The 21,496-nt window shown below is 50.8% G+C and overlaps 1 protein-coding gene across 1 annotated transcript in view; it reads left to right on the top strand.

Annotated features, from left to right (window-relative positions):
• The window catches only part of ca10a (carbonic anhydrase Xa), a 226,798-nt gene that overhangs the window by 31,323 nt on the left and 173,979 nt on the right, over positions 1–21,496 (top strand). The window contains exon 2 of the mRNA XM_072241896.1: positions 17,439–17,513. Coding sequence (XP_072097997.1) covers positions 17,439–17,513 — 75 coding nt within the window. The remainder of the gene's footprint in view (positions 1–17,438; positions 17,514–21,496) is intronic.

The raw sequence follows: 21,496 nt of genomic DNA, 5'->3' as shown, positions 1-21,496 counted from the left end.
TCGTATTTGCCTTTTCTGCCCTGGGAAAAAGTCTCTGACTATCTATTCGATCTATGCCTCTTATCACCTCGTACACCTCCATCAAGTCACCTCTCATCCTCCTTCACTCCAAAGAGAAATAGGGTTCGGACTTTATTCCCTGGAGTGCAGGAGAATGAGGGGAGATTTGACAGAGAGGTACAAAGTAATGAGAGGTATAGATAAGGCAAATGCAAGGCTTTTTCCCGCTGAGGCTAGATGAGACTAGATCTAGAGGTCATGGGTTAAGGGTGAAAGGTGAACACGAGGGGGCGCCTCTTCACTCAGAGGGTGGTGAAATTGTGGAATGAGCTACCAGCAGAAGTGGTGGATGCGGGTTCATTCTCAACATTTAAAACTATTAATAATAATTTATTTCTAAAGCACTCTTCATACAGACAATGTAGTTCAAAGTGTTTACAATGGGATAAAGTGCAAACATGAAAATAAAAGACAGAAAGATGCTAGTTAAAGGCCAGGGTACGTAAATAGGTTTTGAGCTGGTGTTTAAGAGTGTCAAAGAGTCTGCATCCCTTATGGTTTTAGGTGTTGAGTTCCATGGTTTAGGAGCGTAGTTCAAAAGAGCTGAGCAGCCAATTTTCTTATTTAAGATTAGTTTGGAGAAGTGCATGGATGGGAGGGGCGTGAATGGGAGGGGTATGGAGGCTATAGTTCAGGAAGAGGCAGAATAACGGTTTGGCATGGATTCGATGGGCTGAAGGGCCTGTTTCTTTGCTATCGAGCTCTATTATGATGACACACTGGACCTTGCCAGGAAATTCCTTGCGTTACTGGAACATAGCAGTTTGTCTCTCTGGGTGCCTGTCAGTAAACAGACAGCCAGTCAGTGTGATCAATGGTAAAGCAGATGCTTAACGAAAGAAGCCACACATGAGCAAAGTTAAAATCAATGCCGCTGTGATCCGGATGCAGTCTATTAGTGTGAAACTGCAAATAATATTGTTATTTCCTCCACACACAGCTCCAATTTTACACAGCAATGTAATCATTTCCAATAACATTGGGTATAATAAAGCTGTCAGCCAAGGAGCTGTCTGAGAACCATTAATTCCAGCTGCTATGACTTGCGAGCTCTGAGAAACTGGACAGGGAACACCCGAAGGTAACACCTTGCCAAGCCGAGACCTTGCAATGCGGCCCGCTGGGTAACCATCTTCGAGGGGTGTGAGTTCCATGTACGATTCTCGCTATGGTAACCCAATTCCATTTGACTTCCCGTTCCGACATGTCAGTCCATGGTCTCCTCTGCGGCCACAACGAAGCCAAACTCAGGTTGGAGGAGCAACATCTCGCATTCCGTCTGAGTAGCTTCCAACCTGATGACACCAATATTGATATCGCCAACTTCCAGTAATTACTCTGTCCTCCCCCTCTCTCTTTGTCCATTCGCTATTCTGGTTCCCCTCTCAGCCCTTCCCTTCTCCTCACCTCCCTCTGGTGCCCCTCCTCCTTCCCTTTCTCCCACGGCCCACACTCCTCTCCTATCAGATTCCTTCTTCTTCAGTCCTCTACCTCTACCACCAATCCCCTCCCAGCTTCTAACTTCATACCCTCTTCCCCACTTGCCCCTCACCTATCTCCTGCCACTTTCTCCTCCCCCCACCTTCTTACTCCAGCTTCTGTTCCCTTCCTTTCCAGTGCTGATGGAGGGTCTCGACCCAAAACGGCAGCTCTTTATTCCCCTCCACAGAAGCTGCCCGACCTGCTGAGTTCCTCCGCCATTTTGTGTGGGCTGCCCTGTTGTGTTTATTATATTTTCTATCCTTCCCCTGCTCCCATCGGCCCCAAATCTACCCTCACACCTTCAAGAAAGAACAGAGCCGGCAGGCCATCAACCCCTCCCCTCCCTCCTGTTCCCCCAAAGGCGAGTGACTAGAGACAGGCTGGGAAGGTGGAGCAGAGTGTGTCCCAAGGCAGGATCGATTTGCTTTAACGGATCTCTCAGGTTTGGAATTGGAATTAGTTTATCTTTGTCAGATGTACGGAGACACAGTGAAAAGCTGGTCTTGCAGACTGTTCACACAGATCAGATCATTACACAGTGCATTGAGGTAAAACCGTGACAATGCAGAGTTAACACAGGAGATTCTGCAGACGCTGGAAATCCAGAGCAACGCACACACAGTGCTGGAGGAACTCAGCAGGTCAGGCAGAGTCTATGTCAGTTCTGATGAAGAGTCTGGGCCTGAAACACTAACTGTTCATTCCCCTCCATAGATGCTGCCTGACCTGCTGAGTTCATCCAGCATTTTGTGTGTGTTGCTCAAAACAGAGTGAAGTGTACAAGACACTAACAAGGTGTGGGTAAGCAATAAAGTGAAAGATTATAACACGGTGGACTATGAGGTCAAGAATCCATTTCATCATACATGAGTTCTGTCAAAAGTCTGATAACAGTGGCTTAAAAGCTGCCGTTGAGAGCCTGGTGGAACACGCTTGCAGACTTCTGCATCTTCTGCCCAATGAGAGGGGAGAGAGGAGAGAATGTCCGGGGTGGGAAGGATCTTTGATAATGCTCACTGCTTTAACAAGACAGTGAGAAGTGTAGACAGAGTCTATGGAGGGGAGGCTGGCCCTGTGATGTTCTGAGCTGTATCCACACCTCCCTGTGATATACTGAGCTGTATCCACACCTCCCTGTGATATACTGAGCTGTATCCACACCTCCTGTGATATACTGAGCTGTATCCACACCTCCATGTGATATACTGAGCTGTATCCACACCTCCCTGTGATATACTGAGCTGTGTCCTCACATCCCTGTGATATACTGAGCTGTATCCACACCTCCCTGTGATATACTGAGCTGTATCCACACCTCCCTGTGATAAACTGAGCTGTATCCACACCTCCCTGTGATATACTGAGCTGTATCCGCACCTCCGTCTGATATACTGAGCTGTATCCACACCTCCCTCTGATATACTGAGCTGTATCCGCACCTCCCTGTGATATACTGAGCTGTGTCCACACCTCCCTGTGATATACTGAGCTGTATCCGCACCTACCTGTGATATACTGATCTGTATCCGCACCTCCCTGTGATATACTGAGCTGTATCCACACCTCCCTGTGATATACTGAGCTGTATCCACACCTCCATGTGATATACTGAGCTGTATCCACACCTCCCTGTGATATACTGAGCTGTGTCCTCACATCCCTGTGATATACTGAGCTGTATCCACACCTCCATGTGATATACTGAGCTGTATCCACACCTCCCTGTGATATACTGAGCTGTATCCACACCTCCATGTGATATACTGAGCTGTGTCCACACCTCCATGTGATATACTGAGCTGTATCCACACCTCCCTGTGATATACTGAGCTGTATCCACACCTCTCTGTGATAAACTGAGCTGTATCCACACCTCCCTGTGATATACTGAGCTGTATCCGCACCTCCGTCTGATATACTGAGCTGTATCCACACCTCCCTCTGATATACTGAGCTGTATCCGCACCTCCCTGTGATATACTGAGCTGTGTCCACACCTCCCTGTGATATACTGAGCTGTATCCGCACCTATCTGTGATATACTGATCTGTATCCGCACCTCCCTGTGATATACTGAGCTGTATCCACACCTCCCTGTGATATACTGATCTGTATCCGCACCTCCCTGTGATATACTGAGCTCTGTCCGCACCACCCTGAGATATACTGAGCTGTATCTCCCCCCCCGTGATATACTGAGCTGTATCCACTCCTCCCTCTGATATACTGAGCTGTATCCACTCCTCCCTCTGATATACTGAGCTCTGTCCACACCTCGCTGTGATATACTGAGCTGTATCCACACCTCCCTGTGATATACTGAGCTGTATCCACACCTCCCTGTGATATACTGAGCTGTATCCTCACCTCCCTGTGATATACTGAGCTGTGTCCGCACCCCCCGTGATATACTGAGCTGTATCTCCCCCCCGTGATATACCGAGCTGTGTCCGCACCCCCCCCGTGATATACTGAGCTGTATCCGCACCCCCCCGTGATATACTGAGCTGTATCCACACCTCCCTGTGATATACTGAGCTGTGTCCGCACCTCCCTGTGACATACTGAGCTGTGTCCGCAGCTCCCCGTGATATACTGAGCTCCGTCCGCAGCTCCCCGTGATATACTGAGCTCTGTCCGCAGCTCCCCGTGATATACTGAGCTGTATCCGCACCCCCCGTGATATACTGAGCTGTATCCGAACCCCCCGTGATATGCTGAGCTGTGTCCGCACCCCCGGTGATATACTGAGCTGTGTCCGCACCCCCCGTGATATACTGAGCTGTGCCCGCACCCCCCGTGATATACTGAGCTGTATCCACACCCCCTGTGATATACTGATCTGTATCCGCACCCCCTGTGATATACTGATCTGTATTTGCACCCCCCATGATATACTGATCTGTATCCGCACCTCCCTGTGATATACTGAGCTCTGTCCGCACCACCCTGAGATATACTGAGCTGTATCCACTCCTCCCTCTGATATACTGAGCTGTATCCACACCTCCATGTGATATACTGAGCTGTATCCGCACCTCCCTGTGATATACTGAGCTGTATCCACACCTCCCTGTGATATACTGAGCTGTATCCACACCTCCCTGTGATATACTGAGCTGTATCCACACCTCCCTGTGATATACTGAGCTGTGTCCGCACCCCCCCGTGATATACTGAGCTGTATCTCCCCCCCCGTGATATACTGAGCTGTGACCGCAGCTCCCCGTGATATACTGAGTTCTGTCCGCAGCTCCCCGTGATATACTGAGCTGTATCCGCACCCCCCGTGATATACTGAGCTGTGTCCGCACCCCCCGTGATATACTGAGCTGTGTCCGCACCCCCACTGATATACTGAGCTGTGTCCGCACCCCGCGTGACATACTGAGCTGTGTCCGCACCCCCCGTGATATACTGAGCTGTGTCCGCACCCCCTGTGATATACTGAGCTGTATCCGCACCTCCCTGTGATATACTGAGCTGTATCCTCACCTCCCTGTGATATACTGAGCTGTATCCTCACCTCTCTGTGATATACTGAGCTGTATCCACACCTCCCTGTGATATACTGTGCTGTGTCCACACCTCCCTGTGATATACTGAGCTGCGTCCACACCTCCCTGTCAAATACTGAGCTGCGTCCGCACCTCCCTGTCAAATACTGAGCTGCGTCCGCACCTCCCTGTCAAATACTGAGCTGCGTCCGCACCTCCCTGATATACTGAGCTCCGACTGCAGCTCCCCGTGATATACTGAGCTCCGACTGCAGCTCCCCGTGATATACTGAGCTGTATCCACACCCCCCGTGATATACTGAGCTGTATCCGCAACCCTCGTGATATACTGAGCTGTATCCGCACCCCCCGTGATATACTGAGCTGTGTCCGCACCCCCCGTGATATACTGAGCCGTGTCCGCACCCCCCGTGAAATACTGAGCCGTGTCCGCACCCCCCGTGAAATACTGAGCCGTGTCCGCACCCCCCGTGAAATACTGAGCCGTGTCCGCACCCCCCGTGATATACTGAGCCGTGTCCGCACCCCCCGTGATATACTGAGCCGTGTCCGCACCCCCCGTGATATACTGAGCCGTGTCCGCACCCCCTGTGCTATACTGAGCCGTGTCCGCACCCCCTGTGCTATACTGAGCCGTGTCCGCACCCCCCTGTGCTATACTGAGCCGTGTCCGCACCCCCTTGTGCTATACTGAGCCGTGTCCGCACCCCCCTGTGATATACTGAGCTGTATCCTCACCTCCCTGTGATATACTGAGCTGTATCCACACCTCCCTGTGATATACTGTGCTGTGTCCACACCTCCCTGTGATATACTGAGCTGCGTCCACACCTCCCTGTGATATACTGAGCTGCGTCCGCACCTCCCTGTCAAATACTGAGCTGCGTCCACACCTCCCTGATATACTGAGCTGTGTCCGCAGCTCCCTGATATACTGAGCTCCGTCCGCAGCTCCCCGATATACTGAGCTCCGTCCGCAGCTCCCCGTGATATACTGAGCTCCGTCCGCAGCTCCCCGTGATATACTGAGCCGTATCCGCACCCCCCGTGATTTACTGAGCCGCGTCCGCACCCCCCATGATATACTGAGCCGCGTCCGCACCCCCCGTGATATACTGAGCCGCGTCCGCACCCCCCGTGAAATACTGAGCCGCGTCCGCACCCCCCGTGAAATACTGAGCCGTGTTCGCACCCCCCGTGATATACTGTGCTGCGTCCACACCTCCCTGTGATATACTGAGCTGCGTCCGCACCTCCCTGTGATATACTGAGCTGCGTCCGCACCTCCCTGTCAAATACTGAGCTGCGTCCGCAGCTCCCCGTGATATACTGAGCTCCGTCCGCAGCTCCCCGTGATATACTGAGCTGTATCCGCACCCCCCGTGATATACTGAGCTGTGTCCGCACCCCCTGTGATATACTGAGCTGTGTCCGCACCCCCCCGTGATGTACTGAACTGTGTGCGCACCTCCCCGTGATATACTGAGCTGTGTGCGCACCTCCCCGTGATATACTGAGCTGTGTCCGCACCCCCCTGTGATATACTGAGCTGTGTCCGCACCCCCTGTGATATACTGAGCTGTATCCGCACCTCCCTGTGATATACTGAGCTGTATCAGCACCTCCCTGTGATATACTGAGCTGTATCCCCACCTCTCTGTGATATACTGAGCTGTATCCCCACCTCCCTGTGATATACTGAGCTGTATCCGCACCTCCCTGTGATATACTGAGCTGTATCCTCACCTCTCTGTGATATACTGAGCTGTATCCACAACTCCCTGTGATATACTGAGCTGTATCCCCACCTCCCTGTGATATACTGAGCTGTATCCGCACCTCCCTGTGATATACTGAGCTGTATCTGCACCTCCCTGTGATATACTGAGCTGTATCCGCACCTCCCTGTGATATACTGAGCTGTATCTGCACCTCCCTGTGATATACTGAGCTCTGTCCGCACCTCCCTGTGATATACTGAGCTCTGTCCGCACCTCCCTGTGATATACTGAGCTGCACCTCCCTGTGATATACTCAGCTGTATCCACACCTCCTTGTGATATACTGAGCTGTATCCACACCTCCCCGTGATATACTGAGCTGTGTCCGCAGCTCCCCGTGATATACTGAGCTCCGTCCGCAGCTCCCCGTGATATACTGAGCTCTGTCCGCAGCTCCCCGTGATATACTGAGCTGTATCCGCACCGCCCGTGATATACTGAGCTGTGTCCGCACCCCCCGTGATATACTGAGCTGTGTCCGCACCCCCCGTGATATACTGAGCTGTGTCCGCACCCCCCGTGATATACTGAACTGTGTCCGCACCCCCCGTGATAAACTGAGCTGTGTCCGCACCCGCCGTGATATACTGAGCTGTGTCCGCACCCCCCGTGATATACTGATCTGTATCCGCACCCCCCGTGATATACTGATCTGTATTTGCACCCCCCATGATATACTGATCTGTATCCGCACCTCCCTGTGATATACTGAGCTCTGTCCGCACCACCCTGAGATATACTGAGCTGTATCCACTCCTCCCTCTGATATACTGAGCTGTATCCACACCTCCCTGTGATATACTGAGCTGTGTCCGCACCCCCCCGTGATATACTGAGCTGTATCCGCACCCCCCGTGATATACTGAGCTGTGTCCGCACCCCCTGTGATATACTGAGCTGTGTCCGCACCCCCCCGTGATGTACTGAACTGTGTGCGCACCTCCCCGTGATATACTGAGCTGTGTGCGCACCTCCCCGTGATATACTGAGCTGTGTCCGCACCCCCCTGTGATATACTGAGCTGTGTCCGCACCCCCTGTGATATACTGAGCTGTATCCGCACCTCCCTGTGATATACTGAGCTGTATCAGCACCTCCCTGTGATATACTGAGCTGTATCCCCACCTCTCTGTGATATACTGAGCTGTATCCCCACCTCCCTGTGATATACTGAGCTGTATCCGCACCTCCCTGTGATATACTGAGCTGTATCCTCACCTCTCTGTGATATACTGAGCTGTATCCACAACTCCCTGTGATATACTGAGCTGTATCCCCACCTCCCTGTGATATACTGAGCTGTATCCGCACCTCCCTGTGATATACTGAGCTGTATCTGCACCTCCCTGTGATATACTGAGCTGTATCCGCACCTCCCTGTGATATACTGAGCTGTATCTGCACCTCCCTGTGATATACTGAGCTCTGTCCGCACCTCCCTGTGATATACTGAGCTCTGTCCGCACCTCCCTGTGATATACTGAGCTGCACCTCCCTGTGATATACTCAGCTGTATCCACACCTCCTTGTGATATACTGAGCTGTATCCACACCTCCCCGTGATATACTGAGCTGTGTCCGCAGCTCCCCGTGATATACTGAGCTCCGTCCGCAGCTCCCCGTGATATACTGAGCTCTGTCCGCAGCTCCCCGTGATATACTGAGCTGTATCCGCACCGCCCGTGATATACTGAGCTGTGTCCGCACCCCCCGTGATATACTGAGCTGTGTCCGCACCCCCCGTGATATACTGAGCTGTGTCCGCACCCCCCGTGATATACTGAACTGTGTCCGCACCCCCCGTGATAAACTGAGCTGTGTCCGCACCCGCCGTGATATACTGAGCTGTGTCCGCACCCCCCGTGATATACTGATCTGTATCCGCACCCCCCGTGATATACTGATCTGTATTTGCACCCCCCATGATATACTGATCTGTATCCGCACCTCCCTGTGATATACTGAGCTCTGTCCGCACCACCCTGAGATATACTGAGCTGTATCCACTCCTCCCTCTGATATACTGAGCTGTATCCACACCTCCCTGTGATATACTGAGCTGTGTCCGCACCCCCCCGTGATATACTGAGCTGTATCTCCCACCCCGTGATATACCGAGCTGTGTCCGCACCCCCGTGATATACTGAGCTGTATCCGCACCCCCCGTGATATACTCAGCTGTATCCCCACCTCCCTGTGATATACTGAGCTGTGTCCGCACCTCCCCGTGACATACTGAGCTGTGACCGCAGCTCCCCGTGATATACTGAGTTCTGTCCGCAGCTCCCCGTGATATACTGAGCTGTGTCCGCACCCGCCGTGATATACTGAGCTGTGTCCGCACCCCCCGTGATATACTGAGCTGTGTCCGCACCCCCCGTGATATACTGAGCTGTGTCTGCACCCCCTGTGATATACTGAGCTGTATCGACACCACCTGTTATATACTGAGCTGTATCCACACCTCCCTGTGATATACTGAGCTGTATCCTCACCTCCCTGTGATATACTGAGCTGTATCCACACCTCCCTGTGATATACTGAGCTGTATCCACACCTCCCCGTGATATACTGAGCTGCATCCACACCTCCCTGTGATATACTGAGCTGCGTCCGCACCCACTGTAATATACTGATCAGTGTCCGCACCCCCCGTGAAATACTGAGCCGTGTCCGCACCCTCCGTGAAATACTGAGCCGTGTCGGCACCCCCTGTGATATACTGAGCCGTGTCGGCACCCCCTGTGATATACTGAGCCGTGTCCGCACCCCCTGTGATATACTGAGCCGTGTCCGCACCCCCTGTGATATACTGAGCCGTATCCGCACCCCCTGTGATATACTGAGCCGTGTCCGCACCCCCTGTGATATACTGAGCTGTGTCCGAACCTCCCTGTGATATACTGAGCTGTGTCCGCACCTCCTGGTGATATACTGAGCTGTGTCCGCACCCCCCCCGTGATATACTGAGCTGTGTCCGCACCCCCCCGTGATATACTGAGCTGTATCCGCACCCCCCCCGTGATATACTGAGCTGTATCCGCACCCCTCCGTGATATACTGAGCTGTATCCGCACCCCCCTGTGATATACTGAGCTGTATCCGCACCCCCTGTGATATACTGAGCTGTATCCTCACCTCCCTGTGATATACTGAGCTGTATCCGCACCTCCCTGTGATATACTGAGCTTTATCTGCACGTCCCTGTGATATACTGAGCTCTGTCCGCACCTCCCTGTGATATACTGAACTGTATCCACACCTCCCTGTGATATACTGAGCTGTATCCGCACCTCCCTGTGATATACTGAGCTGTATCCGCACCTCCCCGTGATATACTGAGCTGTGTCCGTAGCTCCCCGTGATATACTGAGCTCCGTCCGCAGCTCCCCGTGATATACTGAGCTCTGTCCGCAGCTCCCCGTGATATACTGAGCTGTATCCGCACCCCCCGTGATATACTGAGCTGTATCCGCACCGCCTGTGATATACTGTGCTGTATCTGCACCTCCGTGTGATATACTGAGCTGTATCCGCACCCCCCTGTGATATACTGAGCTGTATCCGCACCTCCCTGTGATATACTGAGCTGTATCCGCACCTCCCTGTGATATACTGAGCTGTATCCTCACCTCCCCGTGATATACTGAGCTGTATCCACACCCCCCTGTGATATACTGAGCTCTGTCCGCACCTCCCTGTGAAATACTGTGTCCACACCTCCCCGTGATATACTGAGCTGTATCCACACCCCCCTGTGATATACTGAGCTCTGTCCGCACCTCCCTGTGATATACTGAGCTCTGTCCGCACCTCCCTGTGATATACTGAGCTGTGTCCTCACCTCTCTGCCGTTCCCTGACTCTCATGCAGAGCAGTTGCCGTATCAAGCCGTGATGAGTCCAGGCAGGATGCTTCTCCTCCGAGATGCCAGCATATTGTTCACTTAATAATGATTTCCGGAAAGAAAAGCATGCTATGATAATCGCGCAGCACGTTCATGTTTGGACCACGCAGGTTAGGGGCAGAGTTGAAGGGGTGCACAGAACCCTTCTTAGTGGGAGCCTAACCACACTGAGGTTGTCCCATATGTCGATTCATTACACAAATACAGGGAATGCGCACTCTGTGTGAAACTAATACAGGAGATAATTACAAACTGACTTCCAGTCAAGGGGTTTGGGTTAGATGGGTTAAAAGCTAGAACCTAATCAGAGAGTTTGGGAGGTTCACGATCCAGTCAAGAGTAGTTTGTTAGGTACACCTCTCATTGATGTAAATATCTAATCAGCCATCCATGTGACAACTCAACGCAGAAAAGCATGCAGACATGGTCAAGAGGTTCAGTTGTTGTTCAGACTAAACATCAGATTGGGGAAGAAATGTGATCTAAGTGATTTTGACTGTGGAATGATTGTTGGTGCCAGATGGGGTGATCTCAGAAGCTGCTGATCTGCTGGGATTTTCATGCATAACATTCTCTGGAGTTTACAGAAAATGGTGCAAGAAACAAAAAACATGCAGTGAGCGGCAGTTCTGTGGGTGAAATGCCTTGTTAATGAGAGAGGTCAGAGGAGAACGGCCAGACTGGTTCAAGCTGACAGTAACTAAATAACCACACATCACAACAGTGGTGTGCAGAAGAGCATCTCTGAATGCACAACATGTCAAACTTTGAAATGGCTGGGCTACAGCAGCAGCCGGCCACACCGATTTCCCCTCCTGCCCCTAATAAAGTGGTTACTGAGTGCATAATTGTGTAAATTAGAACCAGGAGTCAACTCAACGAGACTTATAAGGTCAGAGATCAGAAACAGGCCCTTCAGCCAAATCTGTCCTTGCTGACGGATGCCATTGGCCCATATCGCTGTAACCCTTTCCTACCCATGTACCTGTCCAAGTACCTTTACCACGTGGTTCTTCTGCCTGCCTCAGCCGCCTCCCCTTTCAGTTCATTCCATATCCCGCCCACACTCTGGGAGAAAAGTGTTACTTGTCACAAGTACATCGAACCGAAGAATGAAATTGCGTTAGCAACCAATGCCATCTGAGGACCTGCTGGGCTTGTGTCACCAGCCTCACGCCCAACATAACACGCTCACAACTTATTAACTCTAACCTGGAGGTCTTTGAAATGTCGGAGGAAACCAGAGCTTCCAGAGGAAATCAGTGATTTTACACAGGGAGAACGTACGAACACCTTACAGACAGCGGCAGGAAATGAATGACAATCGTTACACAACTGTGCTGCCCCTCACTCTCTCTCCCTCCCCTCACCTCTCCCCAGTCACCGTCAGCCGATTGTCAGCTCCTCTGCCCTTTACATCATCATCATCATCATTTGCTGTGTCGTATGACATCATTTGCTGTGCTATATGACATCATCATTATGTGCTGCATCGTATAATATCATCATCATTTGCTGTGTCGTATGACATCATCATGATGTGCCATGTTGTGTGACATCGGTGATCATGGTCTTGACCATGATTGTTTTTGGTAAATTTTTCATTAGAAGTTGTTTGCCATTGCCTTCTTCTAGGCAGTGTTTTTACTAGACAGAGACATTATCAATACTCTTCAGAGATTGTCTGCCCTGGCGTCAGTGGTCGCAGGACTTGTGATATGCACCAGCCGCTCATACGACCATCCACCGCCTGCTCCCATGGCTTCATGTGACCCTGTTTGGAGGGGGGGGGGGTTAAGCAGGTGCTACACCTTGCCCGAGGGTGACCAGCAGGTGGGCAGAGAGGTGGAGTGTCTTAAACCTCCTTTGGTAGTGACGTGTCTCCACCCTGTCACCCAGGCCCTTTATATAACATTTTCTAACATCTTCCCTGTGATGATGTTAGCCAGTCTGCCCTTTTCTACTTTACTGCGTCCTCCCTTTGTTGAATAAAGGCATTACCTGATCAGAATGGTGGGAGCAAGACATATGTGAAACTGAGCTCAGTGCTTCTGGAGAGTTATATGGAGAACGGTGGATTCCCAGGAGTGAGGAACGGGTTGGAATATTATTGATGGGCTGGGACAGTTTATACATAAAATAACATCCCTGGGAGTCAGTTACAGGCTGCAATCTATCAAGGTTTTTGGGGATTTAGATATTGAACACCTGGGATTGTACTTGAGGTTGGGATCTAATTGAATGCTTTTGAGGCTTATACATTGAATAGTGGATGTCTTGATCTCTCACCCTCTCTGGTGTACAAATCTCACCCTCTGTCTAGTGTACAAATATCACCCTCTCTCTGGTGTACCAATCTCTCACTCTCTCTGGTGTACAAATCTCACTCTCTCTCTGGTGTACACTTTGTCTGGTGTATAAGGCATCGATAGAGTGGACCAGGATGCTGCCTGGATTAGAGAGCATGTCATATGAGGAAATGTTGAACGAGCTAAGATTTTTCTGTTTAGAGTGAAAAAGGATGAGAGGTGACTTGATAGAAATGTAAGAGACATTGATAGAGTGGACATTTTCCAGGGTAGAGATGGCTAATATGAGAGGGCATGATTTTAAGGTGGTCGGAGAAAAGTATAGGGGAGATGTCAGAGGTAGTTTTTTAACATAAAGAGTGATGGGTGTGTGGAACACCTGGCCAGGGTGGTGGGAGAGGCAGGTACTTTAGGGGCATTTAAGAGCAACACACACACACAAGGCTGAAAGAACTCAGTATGTCAAGTTACGTCCATGGAGGGGAACAAACAGTTGATGTTTCAGGCCAAGGATCTTCCTCAAGACTGCTAATAAATTTGCAATTCACCAACAATTATTAATTCCTCTCCACAGATGCTGCCTGACCTGCTGAGTTCCTCCAGGATTTTGTGCGTGTTGCTCTGGATTTCCAGCATCTGCTGAATCCCTGCTGTTTCAGGGTGTTTTAGAGAGATAGGAAAATAGAGGCCATGTGAGAGGGAAGGGTTAGGTTGATCTTGGAGCAGGTTAAAGGGATGGCTCAACATCGTGGGCTGAAGGGCCTGTGTGGTTCTGTTTATGTTCTAGATCTCCACAGAGGCTGCCTGACCTGCTGAGTGTTTCCAGTGTTTTCTGTTTTCATCTCAGATGCTGAGACTGTGGTCCAAGTGCTGCTTGATGGGAACGGGCAGAACAGCAGGACTAGATGGGCCAAAGGGTGCGGCAGTGCTCTGTGGCTCTGCGATTCTCTCTCCAGCATCCCCAGTTACTTTATTTCTGCTTTTCATTTACAAACGCCCATCGCTGTTGCCTTTGCTGCAGCAGTCACTGAATGTTTTTGCCATTCTCCCGACGTCGCATTGAATAATACAAATATTAATATTAATGCAGCTTCATTTATTTGGAGAATCAGAGATATTAAAAATGGTTGTTACATTGAATGAAAGTAATGGGAAATCACTCCATTAACATTGCCTCCTGTCCTCTGCAGAATCACCCAATTATCGAGACTAAATCCTATCTTTGCAATATCTTCCCTTGTTCAATGCGGCAACTAGTACCGACATCTTGCTCAATAATTCTGTCTGATTGGTGTCACAATGACAGCAAAGGCTTTTTGTTACTCCTGCTGCTTCCCTCGGGCCCGAGGTCACTGGGTGGGGGGAGGCAGAGGTCAGTCCCCACTGCAGGGTGACACAGTGGTGTAGCGTTTAGCCCAAAACTCTAACAAGGCCGGCAATCAGAAAGTCAGCGTTCAGTTCCTGCCGCTCTCTGTAAGGAGCTTGTACGTTTTCCCTGCGACTGTCCGTGTTTCCATATCGAAATCAGCATCAGGATTGGGCATACGTCGTGAAATTTGTTGTTCTGTGACACCAGTACATGCAATACATAAATATACCATATGTTACAATAAGAAACATTTCTTCTTTGAATTTATAATATACCTAATGCCTTGCACTGTACTGGTGTCACAAAACAAAAACAAATCACAAGTATATATACACATATATATTGGGTGGCGAGTTGGAGATACGTCTCTACCACAGGAGGTGTAAGGTGCTCCTTCCCTCCGCTGGCCTGCAGGTCACCCTGGACAAGGTGTAGCACCTGCTTAGCCCCCTGATCATGGACACGTGAAGCCATGGGAGGAGGTGGTGGACGGTCGTATGAGCAGCCGGTGCAGATCACAAGTCCTGGTTATGCGGCCACTGACGCCAGACAGACAATCTCTGAGGAGTATTGATAATGGCTGGGGTCACCCGTCTTGTAAGGACACTGCCCAGAAGAAGGCAACGGCAAACCACTTCTGTAGATAAAATTTGCCACAAACGATCACTGTCATGGAAAGACCATGATCGTCCACGTCATACAACACGGACCATAATGATGATGTCATAGAACATGGCACATAATGATGATGTCATACAATCCAGCAGAAAATGATGATGACATTTACATTATATAAATAAACAATGCTTCAGTTTCCTCCCATGTTCCAAAGACAAGCAATTCAGGTTAGGGTTAGTCAGTCGTGGGCATACTCCATTGGTGGTGAAAGTATGATGACACTGGTGGGCTGCCCCCAGCCCATCCTCGGACTGTGTTGGTCATTGATGCAAAAACTATATGTTTCACCAGATGTTTTAATGTATATGTGACACATTAAAGACGGTTTAATTCAATTCAAGGTTGGTTAATGTCCATTCCTGTCCACAAGTGTAAAGGAGAACAAAATAATTGTTACTCCAGATCAGATGCCGCACAAAGAAACACAAAGGGTAAAGAACACAATGATAAAAAAAAATATAAATACATAAGATAGCTTCTATACATAGATTAATTGTCTGTCCGTAGAGTGAGGCTGGGCTATACACAAGGTGACTGACAGGAAATAATAAAGCAGTGGTGGAGTTAGTGGGTGGAGGTGTTGATCAGCCTTACTGCTTGGGGAAAGGAACTGATTTTGAGTCTGGCTGTCCTGGTGTGGATGCTACGTAGCCTCCTCCCTGATGGGAGTGGGACAGTCAAGGAGCAGGGCGGGTGGGATTCTTCATGATGGTACTGATAAATAAAGCTGATGTTTGTCTTCAACGAGGCAGGCTGGGAGAGTGGAAACTCAAGGAGATGGAGCTTCCTGGCGATCCAGTGGGGAGCCGCTGCTGCTCGTAGCTGAAGGGATAGTAATGTCCTGAGTAATTTACAAGCTATGTAGCGCAGATGCAGACTCCATGCTGTGATGCAGTCTGCAATGCACCGCGCAGCTGACGGACATAAACTGAATTGCAACATAGTGTGTTGTGTAACCACTCTGCCAGGTCGATGTGTAAGACCCCCGTCACAGTTTTGGAGACATCTTTAATGTCTGGGGACCCTATTTATCCTTCATATCATTCATTTGGAGGCAGAAAAGTAGAGTGGCGCTCACGTAACACTTTACAGTTCAATCTCTGTCACTCTCTGTGAGGAGTTTGTATGTTCTCCCCGTGACTGTGTGGGTTTCTTCCAGATGCCGTGGTTTCCTCCCACATTCCAAAGGTGTATAGGTCAGGGTTGGTGAGTTGTGGATGCGCTATGTTAGTGCTGGAAGTGTGCAGACACTTGCAGGCTGCCCCCAGCACATCCTCGGACTGTGTTGGTCGTTGACACAAATGACACATTTCACTGTAAGTTTTGAGGTACATGTGACAAATAAAGCTAATCTTCCCTCTTTCCTTTAACAAACTGGTTACATTATTGCCATTCAAACACCAGTGGTTTTCTGAGCATCCTAGAATGTGGAAGGTGCACGGGATTGGAATTCTCTCTTACACTGGGGCAAAGGCCGCCAAACAGCAGCTCGCCAGAGCCTTCTGTCCTGGGCCAAAAGCTGATGAGCCCTGAGGTTTTCGTTTTCACCACACGACTACATATGTCTTCTAAGCAAAGATCCTGCCTCTCCCAGGGATGAGGCCTTTGGAGCTCCTGTTGGTCTTTCTGTAGCTCCGGGTTTTATGGGATGGGGTCACTGACCCCATGTCCAGCCCTCTTTTCACAGCCAGGCTCGGGGCCGTCCATGGTGAGGTGAACTTACTGTGTACATCAAACTGTGCTGTGCGTTTAATGTTCTGTAAACTACCCACTGCTGTACCCTGGGAGTGAGCACATATCAGCAACTCATAACTCGATTCCTGCTGCTATTCATAAAGAGTTTGTATGTTCAGCCTGTAACCGTGTGGGTTTCCTCCAAGTGTTCCAGTTTCCTCCAAGAATTCCGGGTTCCTCCAAGTGTTCCAGTTCCCTTGTGGTGTTCTGGTTTCCTCTGGGTGTTCCGGTTCCCTCTGGACGTTCCAGTTTTCTCTGGGCGTTCCGGTTCCCTCCCACAGTCCAAAGACCTTTGTCTTGGTAGGTTAATTGGTGATTACGCTCGGGTTAAATCGAGGGTTGCTGGTTGGCGCAGCTCGAATGGTGGGCAGGGCCAATCGCAGGCTGTGTATCTCAATAAATCAGTAAATAGGGCGGTGTAATTTAACGCAGCAACTTCTGTAACATAAAACTCACACTGTAGCAATAAGACTGGAATGCAACATTGTAACACTGTATCATGTCAGCTCTTTTGCATATTGCAGACTGTCCAACACAAAGTCAGCTGCTTCACTGAGCTGTGAAAATCGAATTCTAATGTGGTTTTGTTTCGTTTTCAAGCTCAGCACAACTCACACAAAATCAGCGAAGGATGGTGGGCGTACAAGGAGGTGGTGCAGGGGAGCTTCGTTCCTGGTGAGTGCCATTGACGGCAGACGGTCTCTCTGCTCGCGGGACTTTTACCTGTTGCTGGTCTCAGTCAGTTGCTGCTGTGTTTCATACCCCAGGACATGAGGCTCCTGCTCCATAATCTGGCTCAATTCCCCGCCTGCAGGACTGAGGGGGCACAATGTCCTCAGATCAGATCGTACCTTACACCGAGGCCTCATCTCCCTGGAAGGTCCACCAGCCCCTGTGATTTTTAACGGGGTATAGAGTTATAGAGCACCACTGAACAGAAACAGTCCATTCAGCCCATCTAGTGCATACCAACCTGTTCTCCCTCCTACTCCCATCGATCCACACCCAGACCACAGCCCTCCATACCTCTCCCATCATACAACCTATCCAAATTGCTCTTAGCTGCTGAAATCGAACCCACATCCACCACCTCCGCCAGCAACTCATTCACACTCTCACCTACCTCTGAGTGAAGATGTCCCCTTAAACTTTTCACCTTTCACCCTTAATCCATGACCTCCAGTTGTGATCTCATCCAACCTCAATGGAAAAAGCCTGCTTGCACTTATACTATCAATACTCCTCGTAATTCTGTATGGCTCTGTCAGGTCTCTCCTCCTTCTCCTGCGCTCCAGGGAATATTTATCCGAGCATTTCAACCTTCCCTATAACTGGCGTCTTTCTGGGGACTCGGAAGGAAATTTAAAAGACGGGTTCAGAATTTCCTGTACAGTGCTAACTCGAGACCCAGATTCCAATTCTGATTTATTTATCACATGTACAGGGAAACACACGGTGAAGTAACAACCAACACAACTGAACGATAGCTGGGTGCAGCCCACAAGTGTCAGCACACGTTCAGTTACGACGGAGTAGTGCCACCAAAACATTTTGCAAACAGACATGCTCCATCTCTCTCTCACATACACCCTCTCCCTCTCCATCTCTCCCCCCGGCTTCTCCTCCCCCATCCCCTCCCCCTTCCCCTCCCCCTTCCCATCCCCGTCCCCTCCCCCGTCCCCTCCCTGTCCCCTCCCCCCTCCCGTCCCCTTCCCCTCCTCCTGTCCCCTTCCCCTCCTCCTTCCCGTCCCCCTCCCGTCCCCTTCCCATCCCCTTCCCATCCCCGTCCCCTCCCCCGTCCCCTCCCTGTCCCCTCCCCCCTCCCGTCCCCTTCCCCTCCTCCTGTCCCCTTCCCCTCCTCCTTCCCGTCCCCCTCCCGTCCCCTTCCCATCCCCTTCCCATCCCCGTCCCCTCCCCCATCCCCTTCCCATCCCCTTCCCCTCCTCCTTCCCATCCCCTTCCCCTCCTCCTTCCCGTCCTCCTCCCGTCCCCTTCCCGTCCCCTTCCCCTCCTCCTTCCCGTCCCCCTCCCATCCCCTTCCCATCCCCTTCCCATCCCCGTCCCCTCCCCCATCCCCTTCCCATCCCCTTCCCCTCCTCCTTCCCGTCCCCTTCCCATCCCCTTCCACTCCTCCTTCCCGTCCCCCTCCCGTCCCCTTCCTGTCCCCTTCCCCTCCTCCTTCCCGTCCGCCTCCCGTCGCCTTCCCCTCCTCCTTCCGGTCCTCCTCCCGTCCCCTTCTCCTCCTCCTTCCCGTCCCCTTCCCGTCCCCTTCCCCTCCTCCTTCCCGTCCCCTTCCTGTCCCCTTCCCATCCGCCTTCCCGTCCCCCTTCCCATCCTCTTCCCCTCCCACTCTCACTCTCTTACTCTCCCCCTCTCCCCCTCACCCCCCCTCCCCCTCTCCCTCTCTTCTTCTCTCCCTATCTCCCTCTTCCCTCTCTCCCCCCTTCTCCCTCTTTCCTCTCTCCCCCCTTCTCCCTCATTCTGCTTCTGGAATGATCCCTGTGCCTCTTGCTGTGTTCTCCCTGCTGAGTCGGCTGGTCTCTGAGCTCGGAGGGAGGGGTGTGGTGTAAGGCAGCCCGTGTTTCAGCTTGTACGGAGAGAAGTCCCACCTCAGTGACCAGGAGTGGGGCTGGACCCTGGGACACGCTTTCACCGCCCGTCCCGACCCCGCCCGCCCCACCTCCTGCCAAAGGGGGCAGTTTTCAGTTCTGTGAGTCCCTGAGATAGCAGCTTTTGTGGCCGAACATGGTGATCAGATCAGGAGTAAGTCTGACACTCGTCAGGGCAGGACGGGCTGCCAAAGTGTGGCGTGCACTTCGAGAGCGAAGTCTGGCTGACCGGGTGGCCGGAAGAAATCCCGCGGACAGTGCAGAGCACGCTTGCCTGAATAACACCCGGCAGGTCGTAGAGATGTAAGGCACGTAAACAAGGCCCTTCAGCCCGACACGTCCCTGCTAAACCTGACTTAATTGCATACGCCATGTTTGGCCCTAACCCTTCCCATCATACTTGTCCACGTAGCTGTAGAGATAGATGGCTGCTACCACCTCCTGCGGCAGCTCATTCCATGGGGGTGTCGCGGATAACGTGGCGCTGTTACAGATCACCGTGTCAGAGTTCAGGCTTCAATTCCTGCGCCCTCTGTAGGGAGTTTAACACCATGAGACACAGGAACAGAATTAGCCCATCGAGCCATTCCACCATGTCCGGTCTCAGATCTCACTCAGCCCCACACACCTGCCTTCTGGCCATATCCTTTGATGCCCCGGCCGATCAACTTGTGCGTCCTCCCCCTGGAATGTCCGTCCTCTCCGCTTTCGTCCCACAGTCTAAAGACACCCCGTTGTAAGTTGTCCTGTGATTGGGCTGGGGTTAGGTCGGGGGTTGCTGGGCAGTGTGACTGGGCCTGCTCCATGCTGTATCTCAAAATAACTAAATGGAACTGAAGTATACTCTGAGTGTGACAAACCTGCCCATCCTCCTTCTCACTTTATACTTCATACTTCATTGTCGCCAAACAATTGATACTAGAGCGTACAATCATCACAGCAATATTTGATTCTGCACTTCCCGCTCCCTGGATTACAAATCAATAGTAAATATTAAAAATTTAAATTATAAATCATAAATAGAAAATAGAAAAATGGTAAGTAAGGTAGTGCAAAAAAAACTGAGAAGCAGGTCCGGATATTTGGAGGGTACGGCCCAGATACAATGCCTTCTGGATTGGGAGTCCCCCACCAAGGAACATCGGCCATTCACATTATCTATGTCACTCCTGACATTGCCATTCATTTCCAGAGGAAAGGGTTAATGTATGAGGAGCATTTGATGGCTCTGGACCCGTACTCACTGGAAGTTAGAAGAATGAGGGGGATTCTCATCGAATATTGAAAGGCGGAGACAGAGTGGATGAGGAGAGGATGTTTCCTATGGTGGGGCAGTCTAGGATCAGAGAGCACAGCCTCAGAATAGAGGGACGTCCCTTTGGAGCAGAGATTAGGAGGAATTTCTTTAACCAGAGGGTGAAATTTGCGGAATTCATTGCCACAGACAGCTGTGGAGGCCAAGTCATTGGGTATATTTAAATCAGAAGTTGACAGGTTCTTGATTAGTCAGGGTGTCAAAGGTGACGGTGAGAAGGCAGGAGAATGGCGTTGAGAGGGATAATAAATCAGCCATGATGGAACAGCGGAGAAGACTCGATGGGCTGAATGGCCTAATTCTGCTCCTGTGTCTGATGGTCTCTCTGATAAAGGGATAATGAGTTGATATCATAGGGTCTATGGAACATGGTGATTGCTGTATTTCCTTAGGAGCTTCGTTCAGGAATACCTCCGTGCTTGTGCCCTTGTTGAGAAAGAAAAGCACGCTGCTATCAATATGTTATTCCTCATTAAGACAAATTGCAACAGTTGCCCATTGGCCTGTTCTGTGACAAGATAATTACTTTGGCTTTTTCTCTGTCGTCATGTACTGCGAGCAGCTTGCACCGAGATTGTGCGGGGTGCTATAGAAATGCAAATCGGTTCTCTTTTCTAACACACTAGAAAGAAAATGAGCTGCAGTGTGGAGTGTGGCCGGATCAGACACCGGCGGACGGAGCTTCCCCTGATAAAATAATCATTGTCTGTGTACGGTTGTGTTAAGGATAATTT

The sequence above is a fragment of the Mobula birostris genome, chromosome 24 (assembly GCF_030028105.1).
Source record: "Mobula birostris isolate sMobBir1 chromosome 24, sMobBir1.hap1, whole genome shotgun sequence".
In the NCBI taxonomy this organism is placed as follows: domain Eukaryota; kingdom Metazoa; phylum Chordata; class Chondrichthyes; order Myliobatiformes; family Myliobatidae; genus Mobula; species Mobula birostris.
Note: the sequence above shows the minus strand (reverse complement) of the source record. Positions and strands in the feature narration are given on the sequence as shown.